Source organism: Tursiops truncatus, chromosome 5, assembly GCF_011762595.2.
Source record: "Tursiops truncatus isolate mTurTru1 chromosome 5, mTurTru1.mat.Y, whole genome shotgun sequence".
Classification (NCBI taxonomy): domain Eukaryota; kingdom Metazoa; phylum Chordata; class Mammalia; order Artiodactyla; family Delphinidae; genus Tursiops; species Tursiops truncatus.
Window position 1 is genome coordinate 63,065,431 of NC_047038.1, and position 15,836 is coordinate 63,081,266.

Here is a 15,836-nt window from a genome sequence, read left to right on the forward strand (position 1 = left end):
AATACCATTTTAATAATAAAAATTAGTATTTTTATTCTGTATCTCTGTCATTTAGAGCCAGGCTGTTCCAAGGGTGGTCTGTGGCACCTTAGGACACTCCCCAGTAATTCAGAACCTGCCTTTTAACAAGATTCCCAGGTGAATCTGTGTGCTCAGTAAAGTTTGAGAAGCCCTGATAGGGAGCATCAAAGCCCATTGCAGCGCACACCTCTTGTATAAGGAAGGAAGACAAGGGACTCCCAGGACGACGGTGTGTGTTAAAGTTCATCACATAGGTATCTCATTGAGTCCAGTTTTAATCATAACCTCACAACCTCCTGGAAGGTGGGTATCCAATACCACCTTGACAGATTTTGCCATATCCTCATGGCTCCTGCACTCCTAATATTTATTTAGTAATTTTTCTTGCCCTAGAGATAGAATTGCTTTTTAACATAATAAAGTTATTTTAAGAGGGAACTTTGTATCACTACTGTAAAAGTTATTTTAAAAGGGAACTTTTTGTCACTACTACTGAGAAACATAGTTTTTTCTTAATGCACTTAAATAAACACATAACTATTCTAAAGCTCTGTGTCTGTCAGAGAGATGTACACCAGACTGCAGGAGTCACTGTTCCATGTGGTTATGTAGGTTACGAATGAGGATACAGGTAAAGAAAGAAAGGACAAAAGAACAAAGTTCATCTTAACGATGAGAAACTGACATCAAAACCAGATTAAGATAAGTACTTGCCTGTCCCCTTACTTTCCAATACTCTGATGCTCAGTTGGCCCAGAGAAGGAATCGGGCATCTGGAATTTTAAAGCAGCACAGCTGATTCTGATGCATAGTCAGGTGGAGATTTACCCAGTGAGGCCCAGAGAGGAAAGGGGTGTGATCTCAGTGGCAATCCCAGTCAAAAACACTGCTATTCCCCAGTTATTTATAACTCAAATTAGTGGCCATTGGAGGGGCTGGGGAGGCTCAGAAATTAATAGTGCATTTAAGCTGTTTCATTATAAGGCCCCACTGGTGGGTTTTCTCACTTGCATCATGAGCTAGTGTTGCCTCAGAATCACAAACACATCGGATTTTAGAGCTGGAAGAGAGGCACGGTATGTTACTTTTCACTTTCACTGTAAAACATTCAAATACAAGTAATGTTCTGCAGGCAGACTTGACATGTTACCACTAAAAATTTCAGTTTCCCTAAAATGCCTACAAGTAAAGAAAATGACTTATGTTGAGTTTAATTTTTTTAAAGCATTCTACAACAGAGTTTTCTATTTTTTAATTTTAGTTAAGGTACAGAAGTAATTTTAGTGAATTCCATGGCCAAGGACAGAACCCATAGTGTGCAATTATGATTGATTTATATTTAAAGCTGGTACATGAGTTAGATTACCTTGATATTATAAGAGAGAAATGAACTTGAAGATAAATTAGGTCAGTTGTGGAACAGATCTTAGATATGGGAGGAAAACCATTGGTGTCTCCTCCAGTATCTTGTTAGGTTGTCCTGCAGCCTCTTTTGATGAGGGGGGGTAGCAAGGTGGAAAGGAGACAAGGCAGGACCTCGGCTCATGTGCAGGTCCCTTCCAGCGTCACGTGTCTTTATTTGAGTCCTGTTACAGTAGCTCATTCTTACAGTTCTGTGTCATCCACAAATTTGGAGATTAAGTCATCTTCTACAGTTTCATTCAAACTGTGAATAAGTCCATCGCACAAGTTGGAGCCAAGAACGTAATCACCCTCCTGTGGGTGGCCTTCTACCGTGTATAGGTGTGTAGGGTGACTGGCCATCCTGGTGTGCCTGAGATTGAGGCATTTCCTGGGATGTAGGACTTTCAGTGCTAAGGCCGGGACTCGTAGCATGGATGTGTCAGTGGCTGAAGACCATCCTAAGGTCCTACCATGCAGATCTGCTTGTCCCTGGTATACACAGCGTATGAGAAACGTTCAGTGTCTTTCTGCTGAGCTAAAGGCAGGGAGAGTATTTCCTGCCAAGTAGGAAACCCCAGCAGAAAATCAACAAGGTTAGCTGGCTTGGCTGATTCCTGGTGAACCTCAATGCCAACTCCTAACGATAAAGGCCCATAAGCCTTCTGTTTCATAATCTATTTGAGAATTTTTCCAGGTATCATCCTCTGCCTTAACATTGGACATGGCCATAATCGTAGAATTAAATTTGAGATTTTTCGTGTGACACAGTTACCACATTAACTTTATTTTTTTTTTTTATTTTATTTTTTTTTGCGGTACACGGGCCTCTCACTGTTGTGCCCTCTCCCGTTGCGGAGCACAGGCTCCGGACGCGCAGGCTCAGCGGCCATGGCTCACGGGCGCAGCCGCTCCGCGGCATGTGGGATCTTCCCGGACCCGGGCACGAACCCGTGTCCCCTGTATCGGCAGGCGGACTCTCAACCACTGAGACACCAGGGAAGCCCACCACATTAACTTTCGTACTTACGTTTATTAGACCAGGTTTCTCTCATAGCATTGTTTTAGGGTCAAGCATGTATCTAAACCCAAACCACTTATTAAAGTCCATGTGATTGAAGGTGCTTGTTGTATTTTTTCATCTTAATTCGTGTTTCAAGCAAACACACTTACTTGGCTATTGACACGTTTCTGTCTTTCTTTTCCAATAGTCATACCCGTCTAATTACATGGAGTCGATGAAGCCCAACAAGTATGGCGTCATCTACTCCACACCGTTATCTGATAAGTTCTTCCAGACCCCAGAAGGCCTGTCGCATGGGATGCAGATGGAGCCGGTGGACCTCACCGTGAACAAGCGGAGCTCGCCGCCCTCTGCCGGAAACTCCCCCTCCTCCCTGAAGTTCCAGTCCTTGCACCGGAGAGCCTCGCCAGGGCTGAGCCTGCCCTCGTCCAGCCCACCGGGGAAGAAGTACTCGCCGCCGCCGCCGCCCGGCGTGCAGCCCTTCAGCGTGCCGCTGTCCATGCCGCCTGTGATGGCTGCGGCCCTCTCCCGCCACGGCATCCGGAGCCCCGGCATCCTGCCCGTCATCCAGCCTGTTGTCGTGCAGCCCGTCCCCTTCATGTACACCAGCCACCTCCAGCAGCCGCTCATGGTCTCCCTGTCGGACGAGATGGAAAATTCCAGTAGTAGCATGCAAGGTAAATTCTGCCACTCGCCCACACTGCCGCCCCCCTGCTTAGTCCGGACTTACCGGGTCTTCACCAGATAGTCTGGGTGAGGGAGCAAAGGAGGCAAGGGGCCAAGAGCTGTTGCACTCTGAAAAGGAAATATTCGAGTTAGAGTCTGCCTAAGGCATTTGCTTTTTTTTTTTTTTTTTTAAGTGTTGACACTGGAAGATCTCCCAAGAATCAGGCTGTCTGTTAAATGCCATGAAATGATTAGTTTCACTATATACTTGTCAACTTGGGGATAATAAGAATCTTGACTTTATATTTTGCTTTATTGAATACCAACATGGTTTTAGGTGCAAAAAGGCATTTAAGAAATACCTTTAGACCATGTGATAACTAATGGCTATTAAAAGCCACCTTGTTTACTGACTGGTCAGAGGCAGAAGGCTGGGGTAACAAGGAGATAACCAAACGTCATAAGGAAGAAATCCTTTGGGGGCTGATGTCTTAAAAGTCCAGCTTCCTCCATATGGTGCTTGCTGACAAAGTAATTGTTAGGAGGAACAAGAAGCGCCCACCGATTCATTACTGCTGTCATTTTGCCAAAGGCAAATAGATACACATCAGTGTGGTAGCTAGAAGCCGTGCAATAAGCTTTTAAAGGCTGAAATCGGTAAATGGTACATAGAGTAACTTTTCTATTTTTATTTTGTAGTCCCTGTAATTGAATCATATGAGAAGCCTCTATTACAGAAAAAAATTAAAATAGAACCTGGGATCGAACCACAGAGGACAGATTATTATCCTGAAGAAATGTCACCCCCTTTAATGAACTCAGTGTCCCCCCCGCAAGCACTGTTACAAGAGTAAGTATATTGAGGTCTGCCTGGCATTTACGTAGCGGCGTGCATCTCGGAACTGGAATGGAAGCTGGAGCTTCCCGCTCAGGATGTGGTGTGGATTGCCAGCCGGGACTGCCTTGTCGTTCGGGGCAGCCCCTGGGCCAGATGGGAGAATCTCTCCAAAAACTATGTGCTCTGTTAAACACGTTATGTCACGTTCTCAATGATTTGGTCACACATGATTTTGCCACTTTACCCCAGAAATCATTTTTATCTTGTTTTTTTCCATCCTTCCAGACTATGTGTATATAGTTCTCCCATCATCTTTAGCCCAACATAGATTGAATTTGGTGTTCTAGATATTCTACTTAAGGTTGGATCCTGGAAATGCTTCATGGGATCACATATCGTCCTTCCCATTGTCAGTTCTCATAAAGTATAGTGTTTCTGTGGTGGGGAATGGCTTTTAGTCAGAATTTTCCGGGCCAACCACAAATCCAAGAAAGATACTCCAAAACCAGTCCCATGGCAACAGAAAGCGACCATGATGCTCAGAGAAGCTCGGCGTTGAAAGAACTGTTTAGCCTCCTGTCTTTCTAATTGTGACTGCCCTAGAATGTTCGGTCTGCTTTAGAACCGCCATCCAGTAGGAAGTTTACACTACTGGTCGACATCCAGACACCTGAACGGTGGTTTAACTTGCTGTGTGTGACGGTGTCACACACAGTCTAAATAACATCATTACTGAGATTTGCCACTAGAGATGCCCTTGACTTCTACCAGTGATTACACTGGAGGCTGTGTCTGCAGTAGGTACAAACGTGGCCTTCGGATCCAACATCTTGGATCCCAGCTCTGCTCTCCACCATGTGTATGACCTTGGCCTAGTCACTTAATCTCGTTGCCCCTGCTTCCTCTTTATTTTCATTATTGGTTGTAATTATTTTTCTTGTGTTATGGTCTTTACAACATTGGATTTAATGGCCAGCTTCCTAGTACAAAGGAAGTTCAACAATTACTGTCTCCTCAGGGTCCCTTCTATCACCTTCCTCCCCACATACCCTTTTCTCCAGCATTTCTGCCCACCTTTCTGCTTTATCTACTGCACTCTTCTCCCTTACGTAATGAACTCTGTAACAGAATATGAATCCTCTGGTTTTAGAACAGCTATTTTCTGGAACTTAACACGTATTCTGGTTGTATCCACATTCAACCCAAGGAGGTGCCTTCATAATAGCTCATATATCAATTGCCATTTGCATCAAATCCGTCCGCTTTTTTTGCGGGGGGTGGGGCGGCGGGGGGTCGTCATCTACTCCTTGATAGATGAAGAAGAGAATGAATCTTCCACAGCCCCATCAGTAGGCAGACTGCCTGATGGTCTTGTACATTATTGCCCTTCACAATTGCATAGTGCCTCCTTACCCCCAGAAAGGAACTTTTCCAAGTGTTTTCAAAGGAGTTATTTCATTCTCCCAAAACAAGCAGGTGGGAGTCAGAGCAAACAACTGATGAGCCAAGACATAAATAACTTGCCTGTAATCACACCATTAACAGCAGAGGGGGCCTGGGCTGATCCCCTGCTTCCAGACGAGTGGTCTTCCTGCTATTTTTAGGCCCTATCTAGCTGATTGCATCTGCTGCTGCACTAAGGGAAAGGAAAAATAGACTAACCAAAATGGACACATCTTGTAGGCTGAATTACCTTTTTTTTAGGATGTCAGATGTCTTTGGTGAGGTAACTGGCAACATAGCTTGTACCTGCACAGGTGATGAAAAAGATGCTATAAGGCCAACTGCCCACATAGTAAGGGATCCATTGACTGAAAAGGGGGTTATTCCAAAGTCTAGGTTATTATAAGTTACAGTGTAACACAGTACGGAAGAATAATTGAAAGCAATATTCTGTGCTCTGAATGCTGCTGGAAAGAAAACAGCTTTTCTCTTTTCTTGCTTATTTTAAGTAACGTTCTTTTGATGATCTCAAGCTCAGTGGCTTTTAATGATTAATGAGTAATGTGCTTATTCTAATGCTGACCTAAGAATGCATTTGCCTCTCAGAAAATTGAACCGATTAGCCACAACTGGGACATGTACCCTTCAAGTAATTCTCTCACAGATGTGATTAAGTAATGTCTTGGAGTGTGCCCAGTAGCAGCCCACATAGGAAACCAGCTAGCCAGGAAAGAATCACTGGAATACCAAGCACCTGGTACCATGTCCATGAGGCAGCCCCAATAATATTTGCCTTAGGAAACCCTTCCTTTACAGGGGCGGACTTTAAAATACAGCTTTGAAATCCATTTGTTGGATCATAAAGTTATAGCTTTAGGATTATTTTTAAAGGCACTCAAAAGTATATCAGATTTCTTTTGTTATTTACATGTGTGAAAATTTATTTAGAACAAAAAGTTTGAGGATCAGATTTCCCCCATTGAGTTGTGAACAGGAAACTGTAGCAAACATAAGAGGGATCAGCTTAACTCAAAACAATGACCAGGTCTCTCATATTTACTAGGCATTCTAACTTCTTGGTTATAATGATCCCAAACAACCTCCTAAAAAATGAGCAGTGAGGAGACCAAGAAGAGTGAGTGAGATCCCAAGATCCTGAACCTCAGCCTGTACCAATATCCGGCTCTTTAGAGAGAGACTGCTGACCCCTCTCAGAGTGATGCTGCCTTCCAAGGGAGATGTTGGCTAGAGTAGAGATTTCCTGATCTGGTGTTAGGACATCCCAAAAAAACTCCTCATGAAATTCAACCACTGTAGGGGCAAAGTTTGCTCATGGGTTTCTGCACCTTGAAATAGTAACAGCTACTGTTTAGCAGATTTGCATCTGGAACAGGTGTTGTTCTTAAGCGTTTTGTGTGCATAACTCACAACAGCTTTCTGAGATCGCATGATTATCGTCCCCTTTTACAGAGAAGAAACTGAGGCACGGAGAGCACGAATACCTTGCCGAGGGTTATAGGGACTATCGGGATGGAGCTGGAGCGCACAGCCTTTTAGGGTACCTCTTTTTAGGGTAACATTTTCACAAAATGAGCAGCTGGAACAGCAGTCATAACTACTACACAGAAACCATTAGAATCCCAACTCATAAAATCGAATAACTGGGAGAGACTTCTAAAGTTATCTGGGATTCTCTCCCAGGGTCCCAGAGGCACATGAGATAGATTTAACTGTTCATTTTTTTTTCCCCTCAACATTTTACTTCCTGAAGTTCCCTTAATGAAGATGAAAATTTTCAGTCAATGGCATGAAAGTTGAAAGTTTAAAATAAACTGATAAACTGTTTTCTTTTTATTAAAGGTCTTAATAATCGAGCTTTATAAAAACTCTCCCACTTCTCCATTTTCTCTGCTATTTGTTTGTACATTTATATAATTGAAGTTCTTGTTCTCCCCCCCCCCCCACTAGTTCATGTTCCCTTTTCCATGTATCTAAACTTTATTCTTTCATATCATCCCTCTAAGCATCAGGGTAGGAAGGTAAAGTGATACTCAAAACTGACAGTTTTCTTTGCTAATCATAAGTGAGAAATTAGTGAAGTCACTCAAGATAAAATGCACCTTTTTATTCTCTTCCTAGTCACTTCTTTGGGTGCTTGAAAAAGTTGTTGATAAGGGACATGTATTTACATTTTTACCAAGATAAAAAACAAGCTTCATTCAGTGACTCTCTTGATTTTTATGTCTAAATTTTATTATTCTTTATCTCACAAGACTGTTTACCCTCATCCAATTCTTTTCACCAATCTTTTTTCCCCCATACACTCTTGTATAAAACATTCACATGTTATTTGGAATATTTTAAGAACTTTAGATTCAAATTTAAAAGACAAAGAAGTCTTTCATTGCAGTTAGAGGCCAACCGTCGATACATAAGCTTGTAATGTATCAAGTAATTAGTTATTAGGAGAGCAAATGGATGGATTAGAACTTGTTAATTACATCAATCAGCGGGGGAAGCCTGAAAAAACTACAGATTTTTCCTAGCTCTTCCCACCTGCCATTTCTCTCCACCAACTTCCTTTCTGAAAAAGAGAAAGTTCATAGTAATGGTGTGTAACCTGATTTGATTTCAACCCCCCTCCCCCCTGGAAAGGTGTGCAGGTGCAGGAAGGGGAGTCTGGGTGAGGAGCCAGGAAGGTAGGGAGGATGGCGGGCAGCCAGTGAGGGAGCCGGGGCTGCACCTGGAGCCTGGGTCTTGAGTCCTGAGTGAGGGGCTTCCTCGCCTGACCACTAGCACGGCCTGAAGTTCTCTCTCAAGGAGGAATAATAGTGACAGGAAAGGTTTGAGTTTGTGAAGACAGTAGTGCCAACTTTTTTTTTGGCGGGGGGGGGGGGGGTAGATAAAAATCAAATGTAAGTTGAGCCTCTTTAAGAGACTCAAACTAAATGCCAATTATGTAAAGGATAAAGTGTAGATGCATCCGACAGCGTGGTTGCCTGAGACTTAGGAGTTTGACCTCTTACATTTTCCCCTAAAGAATAATAAATGTGAGAAAACATAGTATAGCGTTCAGCCTAGTACCACAGAATTCTACAAGAAAGCAAATTTCTATTAAGGGAAAGAGACTCTCCTAGCACTTTGCACCTCCCTCTAGTGTAGCCCCTAACCCTTCTTACTGTCATTACTTATCTACATGTCTGTCTCCCCCTAGAGTGTGAGCTCCTCCAGGGCAGGAACCCTGTTTTTATTCATCTTTGTGTCCCGGTGCCAAGCACAGTGCCTGGCTCATGGTAGGTGCTCACTCCATGTTTGTTGAATGAATATAGCAGTGCTTCTTGGGTTGATCCGCTAATTTCTTTTTGTTTATTTTGTTGGGTTTTTTGTTTGTTTGTTTTTGCCCAGTGTTGTTAATGCTTTTGGTACCCTGAGGGAAAGGAAGAGCCTTTCACTCACCATTTTGCATTTGGCATCGGCTTTCCTAGGAATCACCCTTCAGTCATCGTGCAGCCCGGGAAGAGACCTTTACCTGTGGAATCTCCAGACACCCAGAGGAAGCGGCGGATACACAGATGTGATTATGATGGATGCAACAAAGTATACACTAAAAGCTCTCACTTGAAAGCACACAGAAGAACACATACAGGTATTAGAAATACAAGACTCGCTTCATCTTTCTTCTTAAGAAGTACTAGCATGGAATGTTAAGACAAACGTTCTAGCTTTCAGAGATTATTGTAATGAAATTTTTTCAGGCATCTTGAAAGTTACCATAGCTACAGATGTCGCTTGTCAGTTGTGAAAAATGAAGTTTTCGATAATGATTGGTTTTTATAATAGAATAGATTCAGGGTTATCTGTTCAAGGCCCCTTGCAACCACTTGCAGTTCTGTGGTCTCTGTAGTAAGAGAGAGAGAAGGGCATGAAACCTCCACTGAGAACAGAGGGGGAAATTGTCCTTAACCATGGGCCTGTTTCATCAAAGATGTGGCCTTCATATAGGCTGTCACTTAGTAAATGTACGTTATCAAATTCACGATGGCAAAAAAAGAAGAAAAAAGTTCTTTATACAGAACAAGTAAATGCAGCAGTTTCTAGAAATGGAATTCAAACGGAAGACAGTCATCGAAGGAAAGAAAAGTGAAGATATTTGGGTAATTATCGTCTTCTAAAACTGAGGGAACTTGTAGGCGATTGCCTGCCATATTTGTTGTAGGATATTTCCAGTTTGCCAGGCATTGCATATAGAGCGTACAGACAGGTCTTATAAAAATTGTTAAATAGGTGAGGAAAACATAAAATTGTCCCCTGTGCTCAAGAACATTTTGTAGCAACACATCTTAAGGAATTCGTACAAAAATGTTTTAAACAAACCTGATGAATTGCAGTTGGTATTGGTGATGAATGTTTATGGAAAGCCTCATCTGAGCTGACCTCATACTCTTGGATGTGAAATTCTAGTGTAACAGCAATTTCCCTCTCTGTACATTTCCTTAACCTCAGAATGTAGAATATTTGGAGGTTTGTGAGTCATTCTTGTTAGGAACATTTACAAAGAGAAGAATCCGGGGTTTGGAAGAGGAGAGGAAGTAAAGTGTCTGGCAGAATGGAAGTGAAGGTTTGCCGTGCATCCTGGGAAGGAGGCAAAGGAAGCCGAGGGGGTCCAGCCGCATACAGTGTTCCTTGGCCTCCTCACAGTGTTGCCACGGAGAGAGCTGAGGGTGACAGCCTTGCAGTTAGAGGACCACCCAATGGGCAGTGCCAGATAGACTCATGAAAGCCTCCTCAGGGCACGAACGGGACCTGAGAGGTGGATGTTACCAAAGGCCAGCCTAAGAGTAAAAAGACATTGGATATTTGGGTAACGATTCAGATGTAAGAAAAAGAACTCTTAGCATGTATATTCTGTGCAACAAAGCAGAGAGTATAAATTCTGAATATGTCATTGAAATGCCAAGGAATTACAATCCTTTAAGGTTTCTAGAAAACAAGGGATAGTAAATGGGAATGAATCTGTCATGCCCATTACCCAATATTACTGATTTAAACATGTAAAATTACCGTGAACTGCCTTTTTATTTGTAAAGGCCTTCATACTGCTGTCCTCGTGACTTTCCCACAAAGGTCTTCTTTTTCTCACTTGTAAGTTATCGTCTCACAGGAGAGAGTTGTAGAGACCTGACTTCTGACAGAGTGGGGAGGAGTTTACTATATTTTCCGTACGTCTGAATTAAAGCATTATACTTAGGCGTTGTTGTTCTTGACTAAACAAAAAATAAAATGTTGAAATCCCTGATGAATATTTGTTGCTAGGGACTTAGGGACTTCACATTTTTAGAAAACTATTGAGAAGAATAAGCAAATCCCATAACTTGCAGTTTGGACTTCTCTTTGAATGGATAGCGCTGCATGTAGCTAAGCTCCTAAGTAAGTTTACGCCTTGGAGGTCAACAAATACGGATCACCGGGTATTAAAAACTTGCTCATTGCCTCCTTTGAGGGCAAAACCAAAATTCTTTGATAGCCCCTAAGAGTGGATTTCAGTGCCATAAATATGCTGTAGGAACTCTTAAAATCCCCCTCCCCCCCTTTTTTGGGCAGAAAGCCAGTTTCATATTAAGACAATTAATCTGTGTTTCTCATTTGTCACCTAGTGGTTCAAGGGACAAATGTATGATCCTATCTTGGAAATAATGTTTGTCAAGAGCTGTAGCTCAGAAATATTTACTGTCTTTAATGATTAATATCATTTTGCTCTTAGAAAAAATCAGCTCTTTTTTCCCCACCTTTCTGCAGGAGAAAAACCCTACAAATGTACATGGGAAGGATGCACATGGAAATTCGCTCGGTCTGATGAACTCACGAGACATTTCCGAAAACATACTGGAATCAAACCCTTCCAGTGTCCAGACTGTGACCGCAGCTTCTCCCGCTCCGACCACCTTGCCCTCCATAGGAAACGCCACATGCTCGTTTGAATGCCTCTATCTCCCGCCTCAGCGTGGCTCCCACTCTCCCAGCTCTCTCTCTGTCCTCCCTCCCATTATCTAACTCATCTTTTTACATGTACATTTTAATTTTGATTCAGCTGGTCTGAATCTCTGAATTTATATCATTCAAACTTCCATATGGTCAGTAGTAAATATTCTCTAATCTTCCCTCTCCTCGCCACGGGTCAGACCTAAAGAATGTGAACAATTTTTTTTTTCTTTTTTTTTTTTCCGGGGATGCTAAGCAAACCCTTCTTAGAGATACGTTTAATGTAATGAAAGCAAGGGAACATGTAAACTAACATAACCAATTGCTTCTCCATGTAATCCTCAAAAGAATGTCAAAGTAAATGTATTAGAAATACAGTATCCAGCCTGCTAGTCCTTGCCAGAGGCATCCAGACCTCTGTGCTCTGTGATCGAGTTTGGTGCTCCACAGCAAAAAGAAGGGTGGAACCTTTCACAGATTAGCTAGACATGCAACAGGCTTTCAGACTAGTACAGTCAACTCTTCCATTGTCCTTCACAGATCTGGCTGGTCAATTTGGATTTAGCACTTCATCTAAATGTATGTCCGTTACCCTCCTTTGTGCCTGCAGCTACTAAGGAGGTCTTTGCCACCAGGGAGGTGAGCCAGAGCTGCTGATTTAGGTGGATGATGTCTGTCCATTGAGGGGGTGGATACTGTACTTGCTAGCGTGGAGTCGGAGCAAAGGGGCATGCAGCAGGGGCAGAGCAAGGCGGGCAAAGGAGGAAGCCAGCCATTCCTGCTCGCCTAGGGCTTTTTGGAGACAATTCATTATTTGGTTCGCTGGGCAGTACATTCCCAGAGCTTCAGTCTCTATGCACATTCAGCTGTGCGGAACCCTACTGCAAAGCCAGATACTGATGGGGTTCTCCATGCACCTGTCTCTGTTTCTACAATGTCCTTAATGTCGATTACCAAGCATTGATAGGGATGCCACAAAACTATTTGCTCAGTAATGGGAAAAAATCTTTTGGATAAGGGTATGAATGGTTTTCTTTAATGGCCTTCTTTTACCCCACCTACTTAACAGCTTTTTTTTGCAAACAGGGAAACGTTGAGTGGTAATTGTATTCCCCTATCAAACTAATCATGGAGGCTGCATATGGAGACATTTCTCTGTGAGCTGTAAGGTGCAAAATTGGCTGTCATCTGTGTACATGACACACACCGTAAATAAGCATCTGCTAACGCTTTAGTAGATTCCTTCAGTTTAAGACCTGAGAGACACTATTTGTAAATATAAATAGTTGTGAAGCACACATACCTTTCCTGGGGGACAGATTTCTGAAAAATCTAGAAAACCACAGTTCAGGGATTCATAAATGTAGCTCAAATTCCCAGATGTTTACTGTTGGAGCCGGCAATCTCCTATCACTATCAAGTATCCTGTCAGAAGAACAAACTGAAAATGACTCGTGTTTATGTTGAAGATTAATAGCACCATCATTTAGGGGAAGTTTTGCAAAAGCAGGCTTTTGAGCACCATAGTGTAAATGCCAATAAAAATAATTTGTGCGTGGAAATGCCATTGGTCCTAAATTTGAAGAAAGTGGGCGACGGTGGTGTAGTGTGGGTGCATTTAAGCAAATGCACCTTCATCCCTCGATAAAGGATGGAGGAGCAGAGAGAAGAATGGAATCCTGAAGATTCATCCCAGCCACGACTCAGGATCCAACACGACCTTAACTGGGAGGAATACACTGTTCAGTTGTTTTTTTTTTAAGACAGTGCGTGAGTGATTCTGGAGGCCTGCGAATCGTGTGGGGAGCGTACTTTGACGGCGCCGTGTTAATAAAAGTTAGTTGTAGGGACTGCACACCTAAGAGATCCCGCTCGTAAGCCCTCGGATCCAACTGAAAGGAGATGTAGTTGAGAAATGCAAAGTAATTTGTCACGGGGGCACTTGGTTTTCCTTTTTTTTTTTTAAGCACTGCAAAATTTGTTTAGACTATTAAAACATCCTTATGAGGCTTTTTTTTTTTTTTTTTTGCAACTATGACATGAATTGAGGGATAAAAAAAGAATGGCTCTTGGAAAAGTAGGTATTGTCTGTATTGTAGATGCTTAGTCCCATTCATGCCAAAATGTTTATTGCTTGAAATGGTTCTTCCACAACGCACTGAAGAATTAAGTTGGAGTGCAAAGAACATTTTTGTTTTAATGGAGATAACCAGTTTGTGTGTGTTCTAACCCATCTTGAAGGTGGGAAAAGGGGCAAGAAAGGATAGGATTGATCTTGGAATAATTAGCTGTGAGTCTAAGTCCAGCTGATAGAAAGCTTCGTGGGTTCTCATGAAATTTGATGTGTGCGCTATGGCATATTGACATTTTTTTTTTCAGAAAAGCAAGCAATACCCTGCGAAGACGTACATTACTCTTCGGCTTGCTTAGATTATACTAACAGTTCACTAACAAAGATACATTTCAACTCAAAGAAAAGCAACCCAGGAAGCCAGTCTCTGTTCCCATGCTGGTCTATATACTTTAGTTACCGATTGGCTCTTAACCAAATTTTCCTTTTTTATATATATTTGTATTTTACTATGATAGTTGAGAAATTTAGTCTCTTAGTAATTTTTAGCTGTTATTGTGGAAGACCTCCAATACAAGATAAGGTACCCTTGAACGTGTGGTTTTAATGATATGCCATGTTACTATCAATGGTGATTTTAATTGCAATATTTTAAATTGATGAGAATGATTTGTAAACATGAAGTTAGTGTTGTGTAAATTCTGTTTATTATAGAATTTCTTTGATTATTATCCAAGTGTCATCTTGGGGGAGAAGTCAGAAAAATTAAATCTGTAACCATCATATTTTAGAGTTCTAAAGTGAATCTACATCGCAAATGGGCATTAACATTCTAAATCGCCTGGTTTTGAGAATGTGTTAGCATAGCTATGTTCAACTAAGGAAATGCTAAATATCAGAAGTTTCAAGAGCCTTAGAACAGATTTACAGGGGAACTATATATGAATGTGTATATTTTATTAAACACCCATCTGCACTATCAGTGTTGCACTAATGTGGAATTTGAAAAACTATATTGCTGATACTGTATGTCTACACATCATTCCTGATTAGATTGTTTTAAAGACAATCTCAAAGGTCTAAGGTTTTAAAATAATTTGATTGGTTTGAAAATATACAGTCATCTTGAAGGAATTGCTGTCATACATGAAGTTGCTCAGAGTGGCCTTTATTCTCTTGTTGGTCAAGGTTAACAAGTTCTAAATGATTGCAAATTCACTTAAATAATACATTTACAAAGCCATTTTACATGAATTAAACGAGGGCTACAACAATATTATGTTTTACAAATACTAGCACTTTTTTTTTTTTTTTTGCTGTTATGTACTTAGTGTTAGAGGGTCAAAATAATCTTTCTGCTTAGCATCTCTTAAACCATACCTGCAAGTATAGCAGGATTATTACATTTACAGTACTTTAATACTTGTATAAACTATGCAGAAATTTTTAATAAAGTGTAATATATTTTATAAGCTAATAAGACTGAATGGGTAAAGGTTTTTAGCATGCATTAGTATACTTGCAAATACTGAAACATTTTGGTAATCTTTCTTACTAAAGATGTGAATGTTTAATGTTCTTTCTCTGTTTCTACTCAGTAGTCCAATGGGAATTCAGTAATGACATTTTGTCATGTCAAACTGTGAACATAAATTTGTACTGTACAGTCCTCATATACTATATACAGTATGCAATATATGTATTATATACTTGTTAATAAAACCATCAGAATATTACATGCGCTCATGTGATTACTATGTATGCAGTGATCACTAGGAACAAACCTTAGCAAAGTAACATGTAAGAGGCCCTTACTTAGAAATTGCAAAGTAAATCACCCTTTGATAGGCAATCATTAATGGAAGGAAAGAAAAACAGATCTAACTGGAAAATGCACTATATGAGTTAACTCAGCCCTAAAGCTATGTCCCTGGTTTTCTGATAAGAAGTTTTCTAAGTACAAACCATAAACTTGTAGACAACCCAGCATAAACCTACAAATTCACCTAGTGCATTCTTGCAATATTTTATTGTTTATGACCCTATCTGCTTCCAAAAACAATTTTCAGTTTCTTATGTGTAGTACTTTAAGTTTTTAAATAAAGATCAGGATTCGTAGCTTGGGCAGTGGGGAATCAGGAATTAAGGTAAATAATTCTGGTAAATAAAAACACGATTTTTCAAGCCTTCAGGAAGCCATGTCCATGGACATTGCTGTGTCCTTAGCATCACAGGAACAAGTAGTTTCTGGTGGGCATTTAGAGTTCTTGTTTAAGACAAAATGTCTACTCTCTTGCTCCACCTAAATGTAATTGAAGCTAAGATACTGGCTTTTTAGGTCTCTCAGCAGCTTCCTCCAGCCAGACTTCATCTTAGCATAACATGAAATAATG

General features: G+C 41.2%; 1 protein-coding gene across 3 annotated transcripts in view; it reads left to right on the plus strand.

Moving 5' to 3' along the window:
• KLF3 (KLF transcription factor 3) overlaps positions 1 to 15,179 on the plus strand; it is a 36,548-nt gene extending 21,369 nt beyond the window's left edge. For all 3 annotated transcript variants that reach the window (XM_019928352.3, XM_033856922.2, XM_019928351.3), the window contains 4 exons: positions 2,634 to 3,123; positions 3,812 to 3,962; positions 8,879 to 9,039; positions 11,190 to 15,179. In XM_019928352.3, the coding sequence (XP_019783911.1) occupies positions 2,634 to 3,123; positions 3,812 to 3,962; positions 8,879 to 9,039; positions 11,190 to 11,371 (984 nt within the window). In that variant the 3' untranslated portion in view covers positions 11,372 to 15,179. The remainder of the gene's footprint in view (positions 1 to 2,633; positions 3,124 to 3,811; positions 3,963 to 8,878; positions 9,040 to 11,189) is intronic.
• The last annotated feature ends 657 nt before the right edge of the window (positions 15,180 to 15,836 follow it).